The 21,774-nt window shown below is 33.3% G+C and overlaps 1 protein-coding gene across 10 annotated transcripts in view; it reads right to left on the bottom strand.

Moving 5' to 3' along the window:
- Positions 1-13,593: 13,593 nt before the first annotated feature.
- Csnk1g3 (casein kinase 1 gamma 3) overlaps positions 13,594-21,774 on the bottom strand; it is a 112,139-nt gene continuing 103,958 nt past the window's right edge. For all 10 annotated transcript variants that reach the window (XM_058584204.1, XM_046460116.2, XM_046460115.2 and 7 more), the window contains one exon: positions 13,594-19,961. In XM_058584204.1, the coding sequence (XP_058440187.1) occupies positions 19,907-19,961 (55 nt within the window). In that variant the 3' untranslated portion in view covers positions 13,594-19,906. The remainder of the gene's footprint in view (positions 19,962-21,774) is intronic.

Genomic DNA, 21,774 nt, shown 5'->3' with positions numbered 1-21,774 from the left:
TGGTAAAAGAAAGAGTTATGACATAGGCCCAGCAATCTTACCCTTAGAGAAAAGAAAACACAGGTTCACACAAAAACTTGTACACAAATGTTTATACCATCAATATTCACCATAGCCAAAAGATGACTGCAAACCTTGCATTCCTCAATTGGTAAATGAAAAATTTAAATGTGGTATATCTATAAAATGGAATGTTATTCAGCCATAAAAGGAATAAAGTTGCATGTATGAACCTTGAAAACATGCTGATTGAAAGAAGCCAGTCCCAAGGGCTTTGTATTTATGATTTCCTATACATGAAATGCCCAGAAGAGACAAACCAATAGACTCAAAGATTAGTGGTGGTGGGGGCTGTATTATAGAGGACTTTGGGAAGTGACTGCTTAATTGTATAGGATTTCTTTTGGGGGTGATGAATATGTTTAGGAGTTTGACAGCAGTGAAAATTGTATAGAATCATAAATATATTTAATAACCCTGAATTATACATTTTAAAATAGTTCGAATGCTAAATTTTTGTTAGGTGAATTTGATCCAATAACAGATAGGGACAGTGTGTGAGAAGTTGGATAGCTCTCAGTTATACATTTGTGCTAAAAAATAGAGGAAACCTGCAAGAGTTTGCCTATTTCTAAGAATATTTTTTTAATCAGACAACAATATTTTTCAAGGTAAAATGTCTAGAAGGAAAAACTTTTGATTAGCAATTGAGAAATGTTACTAAACTACATTCATATTCTTTTGGGCCCCTGAAAGTACTATTTCTTTTTTTAATATTTATTTTTTAGTTATAGATGAACACAATACCTTTATTTATTTATTTTTAATGTGGTGCTGAGGATCAAAAACAGGGCCTCGCACGTGCTGGGTGAATGCTCTATCGCTAAGCCACAATCCCAGCCCCATTGAAAGTATTATTTCTATTTAGCATCACACACATTTTATTCACTGTAGAGATACTGTGGAAGTACAAAGGGAAGAAAACATAAGTAAAATCTGATTTCCCCCCAGAGAAGGAAATTCTCTACATATATGGACACACAGACATACTTGAAAATAGAAAATTATTCTTCTGTGTCTAAACCAGCAAATAGACCAATCCCTTAGCCAACTAAAATATAAAAAATGTTTGGTTATGAAGTAAAATGAAAATTTCAATTTATATATTTAAGCAATAAATATACAAAGATATCTGAATCTTTCACCTGTTCTATTTAATTATTTTTTAACTTTTTCATTAATTAAATCAGGAGCAATGAATTTTATGAATTTCCATTTTGGTTAACAGCCAATTTAGAAAAAATTAATCCTTTATGTGCAACTCCCATAATGTAAATTCATAGCAATTGCAATTTATGGTCTATACATATCTGAAAGTGAAATTTTGAGTTGCATTTGAACTAAATTTTTAGATCTTGAGCCAACTAGATTTCCACATCTATACCCAAAACAGTATAGAATGATTAATATGGAACATTCATGAAACATCAGCTAGATGCATAATGAATCTTAGAATACCAAGGACTCTTCAAAAGAGCAATTGACTTATAAAACATTTATTATATAAAACTATATTTTAAAAATGGATTCTTACCCACAAAAGGGAAAGATTTCTTTCATTTTAACACAAATTTATTAATCATTTTATATCAGAAACTAAAGGAAAATTGGAGGCAATGGTAGCAAATATTATAACAAAACTAGGTTTGAATTAATTATGCTTGTGCTTTAACATTTTTCAGAACCATATCCAGACTCTTGAGAGTTGCATTTTCTCCCAGATGAATAGAAATGTGAGCATCCTCCTCCGAGGCTCACTTACATCTCAAAGACACCAGAGCCAATCACCTGAACACTTTCTCAGTCCCTCAGCGACATCCACTAAGCTCAAATCTGAGCAGAGCAGCCCCCCTCCTTTCCACTTTCCCCGTGCTTTGGAATCCCAGATCATCCCCCCCAACCCCTGGATTTCCTTTCCTCCACATCATACTTTGGTAGTTTTTGGCTTTCCCTCACTGATAGATTCTTCCCTCAGTGAACAGACACAACGAAGCCCCACCAATCCCAAGGACACACACAGAACACCCTCCTCAATCTAGTATCTCAGCCACTTATTCCTCTTTCTCCTTTCCTCTCAGCCAAACTTCTTGTAAAGAGAATCCAAATAATTCAAAATCTCTTCTCTGTCACAGCATCCTAAATGTAAAAAAGAAAATTGGACTTGAATGTCATCTTTGTTGATGATCTTAGGTATATAAAAAAGGGTATAACTGACTTGATTACATCATGGAGCTCAGCCATAGGCAAAACTCTGATGTGGCTGTCTTCACTCAAGACTTTTTAATAGAACTGGAAGAAAGTCACACCAGCAAAGAACTTAGAGACTAATGAGACTAATATCTAACAATCCATTTATATTATTTTTAAGTAAAATATAAAGGATCCTATATGGAGTTCAGGGCAGAGGGTGGGCGAAAGAATATGAAAGTAGAAGGCAAACTATTAAAGTAGAAGGGGCTGGGGAAAAGGGGAGAGGATAATGGGGGTGGATATAATCAAAGTATGTCATATGGGGCTGGGGATGTGGCTCAAGTGGTAGTGCAATCGCCTGGCATGCGTGCGGCCCAGGTTCGATGCTCAGCACCACATACAAACAAAGATGTTGTGTCCGCCGAAAACTAAAAAATAAATATTAAAAAAAATTCTCTCTCTCTCTCTAAAAAAAGTATGTCATATGCATGTATGAATATGCCACAATGAAACCCATTTTCTGTATAATTAAAATGCATTAATGAAAATATTTAAAGGGAACATGTTGAAATGTCTTTCTGACTCAATATGTCCTTTGGTGTTATGAACCTTTTACTCACTGTCCTATAAAAAGAACTTGTTAATTAACTTGGGGACCTGGTTAGGAAAAAGATTTTAGCCAATAATCCCCTGAAACATTACATCATCTGACTTCTAACAGTTTTTTCATTTTTCCACACATTTATACATACTTACCTACAGGTGCTCACAAAACACAAAATTTTAAAAATTGAATTTCAAATGAAGTTAAATACTATAGCATTTACTATTATAATTTTTGTCTCCCAAAGCATGGTAGAAGTTGAGCCTAGGAGCTCATATAGTAGTCATGCTACCATTGGTTAGGGCCTGGCATAATATAGGACAATATTATAGCTTTTCTTTTTAAGAAAATTGGCTGGTAGGAAAGAAGAAAGTGGAATAACTGAGTGGGACAGCTGGATCAAAGAAGGTGTTTTACTTGTATTTTATGATTGGAAAGGCTTTGGTGTGTTCATTTATTGAGGGAAGAATTTACCAGAAGATCAGCAAGTGCTAGCCTAAGTGTGAGGAAGGAGGCCAATTGAGCAGAGTCAGGATAGTAACTTTTCCAAATTTATTACTTCATTCGATTGGCACACTATGTGAAGATGCAAAAGGCTAAGAGAATCATCTTCACAGAATCATCGTTGGTTTTCTTGAAAGATGTATTCCCTTATGGAGATGAAATTGAGGCCCAGAAAGATTGAGCAATACAGCTAATCAGTGACTAGTCTCTTGCAAGAATGATCCAGTTCTCTCTCTGAGGCCACTGCTCCCAGGTGAGATAGAGAAAGGAGAAAGGGAATTTTTGACACCTACTTAGCAAGTGAAATCATTACCATATTTCACAGCAGTCTTTGAACTGTTTTTTTACAAAAGAAACTCAATTTCCCAATTGATTTGTTGCTCACCACAAACACCTTACTTGCAGAAATTTAAATTACTAACGATGTGTGCCTCAGTTTCATACTGACTAAATGTACCTTCAGCATAAAACTTACAGCCATTTCTTTTTTAAAATGTGGACCACTGAGGCTTAACCAACTTTGCCAAACTGGACTTCATAAGGAGTAAATATGCAAGTATATAGTCTTGGCCATGAATTGAAATATGAATTGCTAATCCAGGTCCCAGAATTTGTTAAGTTCATTTGGATGGAATCTGTCAATATACTATTAAGTAGATAGTGAAGAGTGTATTCAGTTTTCTTTTAAGCACCACATAAGAAATAAATTCAAAATTTCACAGTATTTAGGGCAGCAGTTTTTAAACATTTTTTTAAAAGCTGAACCAAACCTTTAAACAAAATTTGTCTTAAGCATTCAATGTAACAGAAGGAAAGAGATAGCACATTCAAAAGGGTAATCGAGCAAAGTGTAACAAATGACTATCAAGAAAGGTGCCACAGAGTTTATGGAAATCAAAGAAGCTGATAAAATATGTGGGACACGTATGTCACTAGAATAAAGCCAGTATTGTTCAGTTGACTCTCTCTAAAAGCATGGGGGTCATTGATTTGCTTGCTTTTAGAAGAGTGGAGTAAGGCTGTCTTGACCAGCACATTTTCAGAAGCATAGCCAATGGAGTATTTTCATTGACTGACTTTCATAGCTTGTGGATTGATGTAAAGTTACCTTGACTTATACATTACTGGGGGAAATATCAATTTGTATAGTCACCACAGAGAACTAAAATATGAAGTAGATTCAAAATGGCAGATTGGAGGAAGTTTCCATGACTTCTAGTTGCTCCATGGCTCAGGAGTCAAACAGTGAGAGTACTGCTTCTCAGCAAGGTGGGTGAAAGACAGAATTTACTGAAATTCATTATCGGACAGTCTTAGGATCTTAGGGACTCAGAAATTCAAGTGCATTGAAGAAAGAACAAGGAAGAGTACATTGGAGCCAAGTTGGTGTGGCAGCAGCACTGGTTCACCACAGAGGGGAGGGATAACACACAGAGAGAAACATAGTAGACAGATTTAGTATGGAGAAAACTGTAGACCAGAAAAGCAGCCCAAACTTAGCTTATCTGGAGGCTACATGCACACTGAAGTTTGAGAAGTGCTCTGTAATTCTCAACTGGTAAGCAGAGAGCTGAGGCAGGAGCCATCTTAAGGCCAAGTTGCAATTGCTGCTGCAGGATCCCAAGAGATACTAAAAAACATTGCCATACTATCCTGGCAAGTGCCTACCCTTTGGCCTCAAGTGTACCTGGCAGAACATTAAGCAGGCAAAGATTGTAATCATGACAATTCAAGTCAGAAAAAAATGAAATTCACTGTCCTCTTGAGTCTGGCAGCTTACATACCAGTTGAAGAGGTTTGGAAAACTAAATAAGTAGTTATGAATACACTCAGGGGCTAATCCTGGAATGGGCATATGCACGAGCAGCAGGGTACATGGAGGGTTGACCCCACTGCCCCAGAAGGAGAATTCTTGGGAGTCTCCTGAAATTTAGATTCCCAGCAGAGATCTGCTTGGCTGTAGGGGTGTTGATCTAATCTCTCCAGAACATATGCCCCACAACAAAGCCCCTAAGGCCTAATCAGAATTAAGCCCCAGCCACTGAAACATTCTGCTAAGAACTCTTCACGTGCAAGTGCATCAGTCTGTTCTGTCCCTACAAAAAAACTCCAATTAATAGTACTTCACATTCCATTCCACCTTATACTGGGGAGTAAGAAATTGAGTTATTACAACCAAATAGGGTTTGGCCATTCCAGCTGACAGCTTACTTAGCAACACAAAAAGAGGTAGGGGTTAACAATCCCCAGCCCTTGCTTTAAGTACATAACTCAAGAAGAAATGGAAAGAATAGTTGGGCATGGGCAGTGACCATCTATTCTCATGGACTGTTTTGACAACCTCAGTGGAGATAATCCTTGCAATTTTCATTAAGAATCTTCTTTTCTTTCATTCACTTTTTTTGAGGAGAGATGTGTTCTATAGTGCTGATTGGTTGGTTCATGGATATATATACATATACATATTTTTCTTTTTTCTTTTCATTTTTAGTGTTATTTTATCCTAGTTACTTTTCGTTGCCTTGTCTTTTAAGGCTTAGGGTTTGGGTTTATTTTTGTTTTATTTCATTTTTGTTTTTCTTGTTTCTCTTTTCTTCTCCCACTAACAGCCAAATTCTCCTTTTATCTCCCTCTCTCCCTTTACTTAGTTTTTCCTATTTTTTCTCTTAATTCTTTATAAACATCACTTGCTACATCTCTTCCACATTTTCTTTCATTTTGAACATTCTAAACTTTCTTCTGCCTTCCTATGACCTTTTTTTTCTCTTACTGAACTGTATTTTTACCATCATTTAAAAATACTTTAGAAATATTTGGTTTATATAACTCTGTTTAAAATATTATTTTAGCTGTCAGTGGACCTTTTTAACTGTCAATGGTGCTAAGAATTGGAGCCAGTACCTAACCTGTGCTAGGCAAGCCCTCTACAACTGAGCAGTGACTGCCAGCTCTGGTTTATATAACACTTGACCCCACCATTCATATTATTGCAGCTATTAGTACTGTGGACGACACCTGCTGTTTACTTTAATGCCAGATCTAGTTCAGTTACTTTTGTTTTTGCTGTTGGCAATTATTGACCCCACCATTACTGTTTTTTGTGTTATAGATGTCTTCATAGGCAGAGGGTATTTATTTTAAGGCTATATATTGTTTGCTTCAATTATTGCCATTGTTTATTTCCCCATTTTCTGTGAAATGCTAGAAATACACAGAGATACTACACCTTCACAGGTAGAGACCTTGCTGTTGAACTTAACCCATCCAAGATATGGCACACCTTGCTCCACACACAAATTAACCACCCTCAAACTTTAGTGATATTTAATACAAGAAACAAAGAGGGGGAAAAAAAAAACCCTAATGACATGCCTCAAGTAGGAATGGTTAGTGGTGGACACTCAGAGACATGCACTCCTACAGCAAAAACAGAATAAACTCAAAAACTATGGATAGCACATTATGAGGGTATCTCAATCTAGATTACAGTAGGACACTTTGGCAAGAGAAGATCATGCCCTAAAAAGGCATACACATAAGAGTGGAAAATAAATCCATTACAACAAATTCACAAAAGCAAACACAGGAATACAAGAAATATGAAAAAACAAGGTAACACAAACCCTCCTAAAGTTCATAAGTCACAGAAATCAACCCCAAAGATATTGAAGTAAATGAAATATCAGATAAAGAGCTCAAAAGAAGATTATAAAAATGACCAATAAATTCTAAGAGAACACAGAAAAACAACATTGAATTAAGGAAGTTAGTACAGGATATGAATGAGAACTTCAACAAGGAGATAGAGACAATGAAAAAGAACCAAACAGAAATCTTGGAAATAAAAGACAATAAATCAAATAAAATTTTCAGTTGAAAGTCTCTAAAAGAGTAGACCGTGCTGAAAACAGAAACCCAGAGCTAGAAGACAAAGTGGCCAATCATGATCAGAATATACAAAAACTCTGGGACAACATTAAGAGGCCAAATTTAAAAATCATTGTAACTGCAGAGGGTCATGAGAGGCATGTTAAGGAAATGGAAAAATCTATTACAGAAAAATTTCCAGCCCTTGAAAAAGAGATGAGCACCCAGATATAAGAGGTATTCAGAACTCCAAATTAGATAAGATCAGAAAAGAACCTCTTGCTGGGTGCAGTCACATATATATACCTATAATCCCAGCTCCCAGCAGTTTGGGAAGCTAAGATAGGAGGATTGCAAATTCAAGGACAGCCTCAGCAACTTAGGATCTAGGCAAATTATTGAGACCCTATCTCAAAAAAAAAAAAAAAAAAAAAAAAAAAAGAATGTAGTTTAGTAGTAAAGCACCCTGGGTTCAATCTCCAGTACAAACACAAAACATGCATTATAATTAAAAAGCCAAACATACAGAACAAGAATAGAACTTTAAAATCCTCATGAAAGTTCACATTAGAGGCCAATCAGAATCACTTCCAATTTTTCAGCACAAACTCCAAAAGTCAGGAAGCCTTGGAATGATTTGTTCCAACTCCTGGAAGAAATTAACTGTCAACCAAGATTTCTGTATCCAACAAAACTATCCTTCAGAATCAAAGACGAAATCTAAATCTTCCAAGATCAGCCGAAGTGAAAAGAATGCCTTCCTACCCAGCCAGCACTATAGAAAACACTTAAAGAAAGACTTCACATAGAAGAAATTAAAAACAAACCCCAGAACTCATGAGTGAACAGTATTTAAACAAATGAGACATGAGACCAAGTTTAAAAAAAAAAAGACCAACATTAAAAAAAAAAAAATCTAAGTGGCTGAAATTAAAAAAAAAAATCTCTCTGTAATAACATTGCAATGGCCTCAATTCTCCAATTAAAAGAGGTTGACAGGATGGATTAAAAAACAGGACCCATCTATCTGTTGTTTGCAAGATACTCAAATACAGGCAAAGACAGCTACACACTGAAATTGAAAGGATGGAAATTGATATATCATACAAATTGAGCCAACAAAACACTTTAAACCAAAATTTATCAGAAGAGACACAGAATGTCATTTCGTACCAGTAAATGGAACAATCCAAGAAGAAAATTTAACAATACTAAAAATTTATGCCCAAACATAGGTGCACCTAATTACATAAAACAGACACTACTCAAATTAAGGACTCAGATAGACTCCAGTAAAATAATACTAGATGATTTCCACACACCTGTCACCTATAGATAAGTCATTCAGACATAAATTCAATAGACTCTTTAGATCTGAAAAATATTATAATCAAATGAACTTAACAAACATCTATAAAATATTTTATCTAAGAAAAACCTAATGCATTTTCTTCTCAACTGCTCATGAAACCATCTCCAAAATAAACCATGTTTTAAACCTCAGAGCATTTTTTAGCAAATACAAAAAGGAAATTATATAATCTCTTGTATCTTATTCAATCATAATGGAATGAAATTAGAAATCAACATGAAAACACCTATAGAAATTATATAAACACATAGAGATAGAACAATACACTTTTGAAAGATAAATGGATGATAGACTAAATTAGAGGAAAAATTTTAAAATTCTTATAATCAAACAAGAATAGTGATTCAATATACCAGAACCTTGGGGACACTGTGAAGCTTGTTTTAAGAGAAAACTTTATAGCTATGAGTGCCTACATAAGAAAATCAGAAAGATCACCCCACCAAAAAAAAAAAAAAAAAAAAACCAACAACCCTAATGATGCATCTCAAGTTCCTTGAAAAACAAGAACAAACCAATATTAAACTGGTATAAGGAATAAAATAATTAAGATGAGAGCCAGGCTTAATGAAATTGAAAATAAAAGAACAATACAAAGGACTGATGAAATAAAGAGTTGGTTCCTTGAAAAGATAAACAAGATTGATAAGCCCTTCATTAAAACTAACCAAAAAAAAAAGAGAGAGAAAGTACAAATTGATAAAATTAGAGATGAAAAAGGAGAATCACCAGATACCACAGAAATACAGATGATCATTAGAAACTATCTTGAAAACTTATACTCTGAAAACCTAGAACAAATTTCTAGATACATGACCTGTAAAAAAATGAACTAAGAGGACATAGAAAACCTACACAAACCAATAACCAGCAATGAGATAGAAATAGTCATAAAAATCCTTCCAAAAAAGAAAAGCCCAGGACCAGATGGATTCTCAGCTGAACCTATCAGGGCTTTAAAGAACTAATTACAATGTTCTTCAAATTATTCCATGAAACAGAAAGGATGAATACTTCTAAATTCATTGTATGAAGCCAGTGTCACCCTCGTACCAAAACCAGATAAGCATATGTCAAGGAAAGAAACTACAGACCAATATACTTGATGAACTTGGATACAAAAATCCTTAATAAAATATTAACAAATTGTATTCAACAACATAGTAAGTAGACTGTACATCATGACCAAGTTGTTTTTATCCCAAATTAAATTAAACCAAGAAGGTGAAAGACTTACACAATGAAAATCATAGAACATTGAATAAAGAAATTGAAAAAGATGCAACAAGTTGGAAAGATCTCCCATATTCATGGAAAGGCAGAATAATTTTGTTAAAATGGCCATACTACCAAAAGTAATATAGAGAGTCAATGTAACCCCCATTAAAAAAAAATAAAAATTCTTCTCAGAACTACAAGAAAGAGTTCTAAAATTCATTTGGAAGAATGAAAGATCCAGATAGCCAAAGCAATTTTAAGCCAAAAAAGTAAGGCTGAAGGCATCACAATACCTGACTTCGAATTATACTACAGAGCTATAGTAACAAATATTGCATGGTACAGGCATAAAAACAGATGCATAGGCCAATGATTCAGAATAGAGAACAGAGACAAACCCACACATCTACAATCATCTGATTCTTGACAATTGTGCCAAAAACATGCATTGGAGGAAAAACAGCCTTTTAACAAATGGTGCAGAAAGACTGGTTATATATTTGTAGAAGAATAAGACTAGACCCTCATCTCTCACTGCACAAAAGTCAACTCAAAGTGGATCAAAGACCTAGGAATTAGACCAGAAACTATGCAATTCCTAGAAGAACATATAAGGTCAACACTTCAGCATATAGGCACACACAATGATTTTTTTTCAGTAGGAGCCCTACAGCTCAAGAAATAATGCCAAGAATTAATAAATAGGATAGCATCAAAATAAAAAGCTTCTGCACAGCAAACAATTAAAAATACCCAACAGGAAAACCTACACAATGAGAGAAAAATCTTTGCTCACTACTCTTTCAACAGAGCATTAATAGCCAGAGTATACAAAGAACTCAAAAAAACTTCACACCAAAAAAATTAATAAATGGACAAATGAACTAAACAGACACTTCTCAAAAGAAATGCAAATGGCCAACAAATATATGAAAAAAAAATGTTCAACCAAAACTACACTGAGACTTCATCTCACTTCAGTCAGGATGGCAGCCATCAAGAATAAAAATAATAGAGAGCGACCCTGGCCCATTGGGCAGAGGAAGAGAGTGACCAAGTGGTGGCCCCCCACAACCCCCTGCATCTACCAATGCTGGGGTTGCCACCAAGAATTCCATATTCCTGTGGAGGGCAAAATAGTTGTAATTGACAATTTTCTGTAATTTATTGAAAAAAGCTTAACCCAGAACATCTAAAGCCTCCTAATAAAGTCAATACAGAAACCAGAATAAAATACAAGATTTTCTATTCTTAAGTGTTTAAAAATGAAATTTTAATTTTCAAGGCACAATTGAAGTTCACTAGAATGAACGTACTCTCGTGAATTTGGTAAGATCATAATGGACAGGTTAAAGTGATATTTCAAGTGAATGAGGATGAGATGAAAATATAAAGCAAAAACCACAAAAATATTTGTTACACAAACTATTGGGTTGGAGATAGCCAAGGGATTCACTGAAGAGAATTGAGCAAGAAGTCTGGAAATATCAAGAAATCTTCACATTTTTCCCCAACAAAAACTATGAACAAGAAGACTGAGATACAAACAGAACACTGAAAGCATAACACAGGAGCCATTGACACTGGGCATAATGAAGTTTCTGCCTAGAAAACACACGTGAGAAAGGAGAATTAGAGAAGGACACTGGGAGAATATATTCTTGAGAAGAAATTCTGTACCTTCAAGTAGGAGGCATTGTGGAAAACATTGGGCAAACAAGAAAGGAAAAATGTATTACAAAAATATCAGGCCAAACAAAAAAAATCAGTTTTTTAAGCACATGACCCAGTGTCTGGCACAAGGTGTTCAAAAAAAGAGTACAAAATTCTTAACATAAAATGTAGTAGTGATAGCAAACTCCAATTGTCCAGGCATCTCTCATTTAACTTATTCTGCTAAAGCAGGGCATCTGAAAATGTCAAAAATCTGACCAGAAAATAAAATAAAAATTGAAGCTACTACTTTGTACCACACACACACAAAAAAAAAGACAAGTAGAATTGACAAATATAGTAAAGGGTCAAACACTTGAATTTAAGCATCTCAACTTAAGATCTACAATAACTAGGGAAGAGAACTCAAAACTCTGACTTCCATTCTGCAATTAAAAATGATTCCAAAGGAAAGAGAAGCTTGGGGGAAAAAGAGTCAGGGAGGGGGTGTCTCATCTCTGACAAGCTCAGCTTTTAAAAACACCTGAAGAAATTAGTCTAAATACCATATGAATATGAGAAATTATAAAAATTTTATGCTTCCCAATTATGTAGGGATATTTTAAAAAGCAAACAAAACATTTTTATAAACTATGTATCAAGCAAAGAAAATTAAGACTCAGACTTTTTAAAATGTCTTTTTAAAAATAAAAATAATATTCAAGTGGCAGTGGGGTGGACTATGGGAAGAAGGAAACAAAGGCCGTCATAGGTACAGATACTTAAAAAGAACAATTAAGTCTCCAGATCTGGACAAATTTCATAGTTAGAAACCCTGCAGGTATTAAAGGAAACAAGACAAAAAAGAGTAGAGCAGGAAATGAAACTCTGATTTTTTCTAAAAGAAAAAGTAGAATGATAGAGCTACAGATTGGTAAACATTTATTTCATGTAATATTAGACAGAATTAGTTAAAAGCCAACTTATAAGCATTAGAAATAGAAATGGTAATAATTTTTAGGAATAATAAATAGGAATAAACATGGTTTCACAAAGAAGTCATGTCAAAATAAAATCTAATTTTTAATGGGATAATAAGAATGGCAGGTCAAGGAAATAAATAGTTCACCTGGATTTCAGCAGAGCACCTGATAAATAGCTAGTGGTATTCAAGTGGTGAAGGATTATCATAAAGAGAACACATTGCTATTGGTTTAATAAATTGATATTGACCTTGACATAAGATTACAGTCGCTTGACCAAGTGCTTTGCTCTGGCTACCTTCTATTTTTCACTTTTATTAATAAACATGAAATTAATCATTTTCAATTTAGTAATGTCATTGAGGAAAGATAGACAATGTATAATTTGATAGAATTAGAATTAGGACACAAATACTTCTACTAAATAGAAATGATGGCTTCAATCTAAAACAAAGTTTAATAAATACCAAGTTTCAAAGGGCAATAACACTGTATAACAAATCAAGGTGTTGTTCAGTTTTAAATTGTATTTTACCTTGAAGGTAATTAAGAAAAGTACTTCACAGTAAAAGCTACTAAAAATATTGTCTCTAATCCTTCAAGCCATTCTGCAAAGTAGCCATTATCTCTTAACTTGACGTGAGAAAACTTAGGCCAAGAAATCAAATAATTTGCTAGTTTTTATGAAGAGGTTGGATTCAGATTACGTTTGTTTTTTTTTTTAATCCCCAAATTCATGTTCTTCCCAAGTCTACACCCTGCTTCAACATCTAAATTCATGTGAGAGTCAGACTTACCTCATTCTGCTTTATTTCTAACTCCCATACATTCATGGTGCATTTTTCTTTAAAATTATAATTCTTGGTACAATTTTAAAACCTTTCTTCCTTTTGTATAGAGAAGAAAGTTTATCTTTTGGTAAGTAATTTCATTTCATTAGATAAAAAATAATTTATCTCAAACATCCAATCTTTTCAACAATGATCTAGAACAGAGGTTGGCAAACTATAGTCTGTAGGCCAATCCAGCCCCATCTCCTGTATTTGCTCAGCCCAAGAGATAAGAATAGTATTTGCATATTTACATTATTAAAAAAATATCAAGAGTATCTCATGACACATAAAAATTATATGAAATTCAAATTTCAGTGTCCATAATTAAAATTTTATTGGAACACAGCCATACTCATTTGTTTACATATTGTCTATGGCTGCTTTCATGGTACAAAAGCAGACTTGAACAATTGTGACAGAGACCATATGTAGCACTTTCATTTGCTTTGCACTGCTCTTCAACACACTATAAATCTCAGTAGTGACTATAATTCAACAGTATTTCAAGTGCCACACATATTGTCATACATACATCTTATTATTTTTTATTACTGCTGCATATTTATAAGGTCAGAAAAAAGTAAAGGAAAGTGATTGTTGAGTGTTGCAATTTTAAGGCACAGTGGAGTGTGGATTGTTTTGTTATACAATTATATGTCAAAGCATTATGTTTATTATGCAATGATACTTCAGCTGTGCTAAAAGAATATATTTCAAAATTACCAGATTAAGTGCTTATTACAGTATTCCCAATTCACAGGAAACCAACAGTTTGAATAATAAGAAAACCAAAATATCATATCTCATCACAGAATTTATTCACACTCCACCATAACCACCACCACCACACACATACACATACACACACACACACACACACACAAGAGAATGAAGATACAATCCAAGTAAATTTGTGAGGAACTCATTTGTTAGCCAAGCAAAGAAAGCCGTTTACTAGTGGTATATTAATTATGCTTGACTGCAGCAGCCAGTAAGTATGTCCAGAGAAAATAAACTTGTTTCTGACAAAATAACTAGCTTCCTGGCAAGAATATTCTTGAATACATTAGGACCCCATGGTGTCACAACAATGAAATTAGCAAATGATATCAAATAGTTTTCCTTGACTTTTGATGAGTTAACAAATGTCACCAATACTACCCAGTTTTTGCTAACTTAAGAAGTCAATGCTGAAATTGAAGTGACTCAAGAATTAGCCTTAAAGAATACTCTGTATGGAACTCAACTGCAGAAGAAAAGTATTTTCAAAGAAATCCAGAAAATACTAATTCAGTACAACCTGCAGTGGAATCTCCTAAGATGTGCTCTAATTGATAGTGGTAAAAAAAAAAATGTGTAGAGTATGAAAAGCTAGGTTAGACAAATTTACAAAGCCTATGAAAATGTAGGATGTCTAAAGTTGGTAGATTTTCATAGTATTATGCATCACCAAATATTATATGGAAAATATTTGAATCTATTATGTTCTTGAACTAGTAAAGTCTTAATTAACTATCACTAGATCTATTAAATTTTGTCAGAAATAGAAGTTGAATATAATGATTTGTCCAAATTTTACCACTTTCAATGGCAGTGGTAAGTTTTATTGTAATTTTTTTGACCTCCAAACAGGACTAAAATTTTTATTTGAGACTAGTCACCCTCAATTACTATTACAGAACATTGAATAATTTTGGAAATTAAAACTTTTGCTGCAGGCTTGATAGTGTTAATAAATCTAACCTAATGTTTCAACAAAAAATGGCACTTTAATGTGACTTACACTGCAAAAGTTATTTTGATAACTTATGTTATTTAAATCACGAGTAATGTCAAGCTGGTTAACACAATTCCCATACTATCAAGTTAAAAGAACATTGATCTACATTCCCACACAATTTTACTGTGGATGTCTTTTCCAATATCAACCTCATTTCTAGCTACATTTTTGGAACTCAATGCAATTGCACAGGAAATTTCCATAATGCAAAACCCATTTAACAGTACAATCAAGGAGAATCTACCAAACTTTCAATAGGAAGTGATTAATCTACAATACAATGATATGCTAAATGGCAAATATCAAGAGAATGCAGCAGAATTCTATAAATTCATTTCAAATGATTACTATGCTCAAAGTCACACATGCAAAGATTGATGACAGTTTTGGTAATACCTGTCTGTGTGGCAAAAAAAAAAAAATTCAAAGATGAAAAATGAAAAATGACATTACAGATCAGCATTAAAAGATGAATATTTGTCATCAATTTCAAACCCCAACTAAGTGGCATACTATCACCTCAAAATAATTTAATTATCATTAATAAACCTGAAATACAAAAAAGTATTCAAGTATTAATATATATTTTTTAATTTCATCAGTAAAATATTTGTGGAAATTTGTTTTCTCTCTCATTGCTTAAGTATATAAAAGCCTCAATTTTACCTCTTGGTTCAATAGAGCATAAGCTTTCCTAAAAAGTAGTTTGCCAACCTCTAGTCCAGAGAAGTGCAGGAATGTTTATTTAAATTACAGTATAGTAAACATCCCTATAAACAATTATTCTAACAAAACCAATTTCATATCTTAGAAATATTACCTGAAATACTTCTATATATAGTCCTTTTTTTGGTTACGAGCCATGTGTTCTTAAGATGCAAATTTCCTAATAACTTACATGGGTCCAAATGTGGGCAGAGAAAAGAAACTAGTTATCCTGAAGAATGGCAAATTTTTATAATAACACTTATTTTTACTAATTTTTTAAAAGTGCTTTTTAACTCTTCTAACCCTAATTCTACCAAAACCCTGAAAAGCTAAAAACCAAAACATACCAAATAAGGTACTTGTAACTTTCCTTTACATCTAAGTCCCAAACATTTTTCAGATGTACCCATTCACTATATAAGTGACTTCTAATAATATATCCATGTTTATACAATTCTGAGAAAAAAATGTTTTCTAATTTAAAACAATTACATTTGCCTATATGCTGTATTTTATTTTCTTTAGTATGATGGGGTTATCTATTTATTTTTGCCTGCTCAATAACTAATCACTCTCCTTTTGATTATAATATCCTGATTTCCTTTTGGGTAGCTCCTTTTTTTACCTCATTTCTCAGACTACACATCTTCTAAAGGTGGATTCATGACTCAGTCTCACACATTGATAGAACAGATTCTTATCCATAGTAAGGGGCTCATGGTGAAGTAGTAAACCAATGTGGGCAAGGGGTGTGAGAGTCAGAATTCTATTGAAACTCTTGAGAAAAATGGTTTATTGTTTTTACTAGTTACTAGTTTATTATTTTCTAATATGGTACAGTAAAGGTCTCAAGCTACTGGGTGGCCACTTTATCATCATATATGGGAAGTAAAAACAGCAAGATGGAAAGCTACACAAAGAGATATGGAGAAAAAGATTCTCATCTTAACATCAGGATTAACCATCTGAAGATAGTTTTACCACTGGGTTTTGCCATTAAATAATGTACAGTCCAATTGCTTAAGCAAGCATAAGCTTCTATCACTTGCCATTCAAAATGTTCTTACCAAGACAAGTACATAATCATTGAGATTGGAACCCCAATCTTGTGTCAGATTTTTCTAAATAGGGCCTTTTAAAGGTTATACATCATCTTCAGATTTTTCTGTTTCCTAATGTTTCTGGTGCTTAGCAGACACACTATTCACGGGCTGAGTGTGTGCTGCTTTGTCACATCTTATCTGTAGCAATCTTTATTAAATACAGCACCATCAATACCTTTTTGGTCAAAAATCTTTAAAGCACCTAGCATCATGATAAACTGAGTTATTGACAGGAATATGTGCTTGCCATCATCTGTAAGGATTTTTAAAGTCATTCACTTAAAACTGGATTAGTTATACTGAATTTCTGTGAACATAACAGTATGATTTTATTTTCTAAAACGAATAAAACTATTCTGTTTATTTCCTTTTGTTTTTTAGAAGACAGCTGTAACTAAGCGTTCTATTAAGTAGTTCAGAGAATTTTTTTAAAAAATTAAAAACAAAGCTTAGATCCTTCCTGGTATATGCTTCTTACAATTGCATTCCAACAAAGGGAAGCAAAAACAAAATCAAAATAACAAAATTAAAAAAAAAATAACAAAACCATATTCCTTTAACTAATTTTGCTTCATACATGTAATAGGCTCAATCAATTGAATTTTTTAAATTTCTCTCTTAAATTAATGAATGGGATTATTTTACCTGTGATTAGAGGAAAGGGGAAAGAGCAAGTTTAAAAAAACTACCTTTATTTTTTTATTTTTTTTCAGTTACATACTTTTAAACAGGGATGTGTTTCATTATTCAGACATTCAGGCAATGTTGACTTCATTAGTGTTGACAGAAAAGAAGCATAAAAATGCAAAACATCATTGGCTTCACCTGAACATACCTGCATTACCTATTATTGACCAGTTTGTGTTGCCAAAAGACTTATTCCTTGGCATTAAAATGGAGCACTTAAAAATATTGCTAAAAAGCAAATGTCTAACACACTGGTCTTTGCAGCAAATAAGGGTATTTATACTTTTAAAATATTTAAGTCCATAATTGGATTATTATACACACCTTCTTATGTATAAGGAGTTCAGATCATATAAACACTGTACAGTCCAAAAAACCCTACTGAGAATAAAACTAAATAGGCTTATGATAAGAAATACAGGTATCGCATGTATTTACAAATATCACAGACACACAAATTTGGTCAAATACTGTAAAGAAAGAAGTGGTTTCACATTATAATGGCCAAAACATCCATCTACCTTACTTAAAGCAAACAAAAATAAAAACTCAGTGACTCCTGTAGTTTAAGACATCATGACAGTAAACAAAGAAACAGAAATGAAAACTGTTGACCAAATTATACAGCAAATGTTTTCTAGTCTGAAAGTAGGTCTTTAAAATCAAGAAAAGATCATTCAGAGATTTCAGAGTAATAGTGATAAATAATGTCCTGATTTGTGGTGTTCATATGGGTGCCTAATCACCAAACACTGCACTGAAATTTTGGCTAATAAGAAAAATAAATTATAAAGTACAATTAAATCTCTGTAAATGTAATAATGAAGTAAAAAAAAGTGGATTTATTTACTTTAATACACATTTTAAATGTTACCTTGAGATAATAAAAATAAATAAGCATGCCTGGAGGCACACACTTAAAGACAAAGAAGAGACTGCATGGAAAGAGTAACAATTTTATAAATGAGAGGTGAATATGAGATTTGATCAATTTCTAGCCAGTCTTTGTTTTAAACCTTCTTGAAAACTCGGGCTACTACACCATGACAAAAGTACAGCTGTGTCCTTATGGCTTAAAACAAAGCATACTTGAAAAGTGGAATGGGCTTCCTTTTTTACAGAATTGTTACTTTGTTCATATGCAGGCACTTCAAAAGACTATAGAGGCAAAGCACCTGACCCATCCTTTCAAAATAGTTTTCAATCATCAAAATTATACTAAAGGGTAGGAAAATTCCAAGGACTAGCAAAGTTGAATACAAGAGACTAATGTGCACAGAGGGAAAAAGAGTGACCCAGTTTTTATTGCTGGGGGGTCTTTTTTTTAATCAAAGAGCAAAAATAATAAACAAGACACCATTGCATGGCACATCCAAAGTTTTCTGCTTAAGGGAGAATGCAGTCAGTCATTCAGCAGTAGGTTTCAGTGGGATCTCCTTAGGTTCAACCTTATACATTGCAAAGAGGTTCACATTTATTTCTTTTCCTTAGTGTATTTAAGAAAAAAAAAAAAAAAGAAAATTCCAACATGTCATTTCTCAAAGCATTCATTTCTTGCTATCTAACATACATTATTATCTGGAAGCATAAAGTTACATTATACAAATATTTTGCATTTTTAAAAAATAAGCACTTTTGCCACTCCTACAACACTGTACTTCACATAGCGGTGCAACAAAAGCAGAGCTCATATTTCCCGCACTTATTGTGATTCATTTTACCAAACCATCTGCTGAACTCATAGAGCTTTTTCCTCAGTACCTCTGGGCAGTGACTGTACCATGATTTCACAGAGAGAATGTTAATATGATCCATGAATAACAGTACCATCAGTAATACTGAAATCAATGCAGATGTCACAAAATATGAACTTCTCAAGGAATAACTTTTTTAAAAACATTTGGGTAACTGTTTTCTCTGTTGCATTATCCACTGGGAAGAAAATTCCTGGTGATTATCCTCTTACAGAAGATATAAAAAAAAAATCAAATTAGGTATATATAACTGGCTGACACTTAAGATACTGCTCTGTTTTCTACAACAGGAGAAGAGCTTCTGAAAAATGTCCTATAGAACTGTATTCATCAAAACCACCTCACTGGTCCATTCTATTCATTGATGGGCAAAGCACTCATGTTTTGACAAAACTTTAAAGCTTCCATAAAAGTTAAATTAGAAAAAAATATGAATGTAAGACAACCACAAAACGAAGTATGAAAGTATGACATATTTGTTTCTAAGAGTGAGTCCTTGAAAATATATGTGGTCACTACAGAGATGATTTTAATCACAAGACAGCAGATGAACATGTAAGTAACTCCCCATGATCTGTCTGTGTCCAGAGTCATTTGTGGCGTTGTATAGTTTTCCTTTTCCTTCGTTTGAAAAAACAGCAGCACCTGCAGATAAAGGAAATATTCTTTTATTATGAAAGTACTAAAATTATCAAAGGTTGAATATACAACATTATCTTAAGTGGTAATGAAAAGCAACAGGCCAGTAAAAGAAAGTGAACACACCAGTGAAGCACATATATTAGTGAAACTATGGCAGAGTTATTACTCTTGTGTCTCATCAACATGCCTTTTAGTTATAGCAAGACATGCTGTGTAACATAAAAGGGAACCACTTAATTCAAATGGCTTTGCATCAAGAATTGAGAAGCTATGGTATTCTGAATCCCAGCTGACCCAGACAAGTTATTTAGAATGCTCAATAATCTCTGACAGTGGCACGTTTTCATGATGAAGTTCATCCTAAGAGGTCTGTCCCTTTCTCTTTGATATTTATATCTGATTGTTGACACCATTGCTAGAAAGTCAATAATGATCCTAATACTGGGGATTTCACATTTTCACTAAGAATCAGTTCAGATTCCAAAGATCAAAAGAAAAACCCAACATCTATGTATCAATATTTCCCATCATATTCACAAACTGGAAAAAAGAAAGGTGATTCAGCTTTGTAATTCAAAATATAGATACTCAAAATAATATAGTCTTGATTTTTATTCCCTAGGGGAACAGTCTAGATATAATCCTTAAGGTAACTATTTAAACTTAGTCATGAGAAGATGCAATACATTATGGCTGCTGTAGAAAAATGCTGAGGATGGTATACAATGAAAGTTAAATAAGAATTGCTGATCAGGATTCATCCAAAAAATAAAAATGAAAACCATACATATATACACACATGCATATGCACATGTGTGCAAACTAAAAGCCTGGAAGTTTTTCAAATACAGGTATGAGGATATGGCTCTTTCCTCCTTTGACACTTGAAAGAAAGTCAATCTACCAGAAGATCCTACCATATACAGTGAGGCACTGTTCTTTCAATTTTTCTTTTTTTTTTTTTTTAACCTTTGAAAGTCACCTCTAATTCCTGGGTTTGAATTTACTAAAGGTATAGGGCATGTATGGCTAGCTATCCTTGGATTTTCCAGTGAAGTGTGGTGTATGTATTATAGTTTTGAAAAAAGCAAAGCATATATAAGTTCATGGTGATTCCATCACCAAAATCTGTCAATTCAAAATTGTGATTCAAAGAAAATATGAGCTTATGAAAACAGTTTTGTAATTCATATCAACTCACATTCTAAGAGAATATTAATTCGTATCTGCAAACCAAGCATAATAGATACATGCAGGTAGCTTCAAGTGTCCTATCCAGCAAAAGATTATGGAAATAAAATAATTGTTAAGACATTTTATCTTACAGTGAAATAAATGCTAACAGAAATCAACACTATTCAATTAAACCACACAATCTCTCTATAAACATTAGTTTAAAATAATTTCAAGTCATTTGTGCCACGATTGTGAACTTCTATGGAATATTGGAAACCAAGTTACACAATGTACCAAACAGTACATAAGGGCTAGATCACAGAACACAAATAATTCAAAATTGTGTTATCAATTTATAAAGATTCAATGAGAAACATATGTAATTATGAATCTTTATAAATTCATAAAGATTCTTTTTACCTCACTTAGCTAAAATTTTCACAAAAACCTGCAATGAGTTACCCAGTTCTGGGCCTAGAGAAAAACTACCACTGGAAGAAGAAAAAAAAAAAAAGATTTTTCCTGGATTTAGAAAAATAAGTCAAATTTCTTTTTAAATTTAGCTATCTAGTGCTTCCTCAAATCTGTTACATAAATTTTCTAAAATATAAAAGCAAAACAAAACATTAAAGCCAATTTA

Source organism: Marmota monax, unplaced genomic scaffold, assembly GCF_021218885.2.
Source record: "Marmota monax isolate L192 unplaced genomic scaffold, Marmota_monax_Labrador192_F-V1.1 WCK01_AAM20220418_F8-fsc00006, whole genome shotgun sequence".
Lineage (NCBI taxonomy): Eukaryota > Metazoa > Chordata > Mammalia > Rodentia > Sciuridae > Marmota > Marmota monax.
Note: the sequence above shows the minus strand (reverse complement) of the source record. Positions and strands in the feature narration are given on the sequence as shown.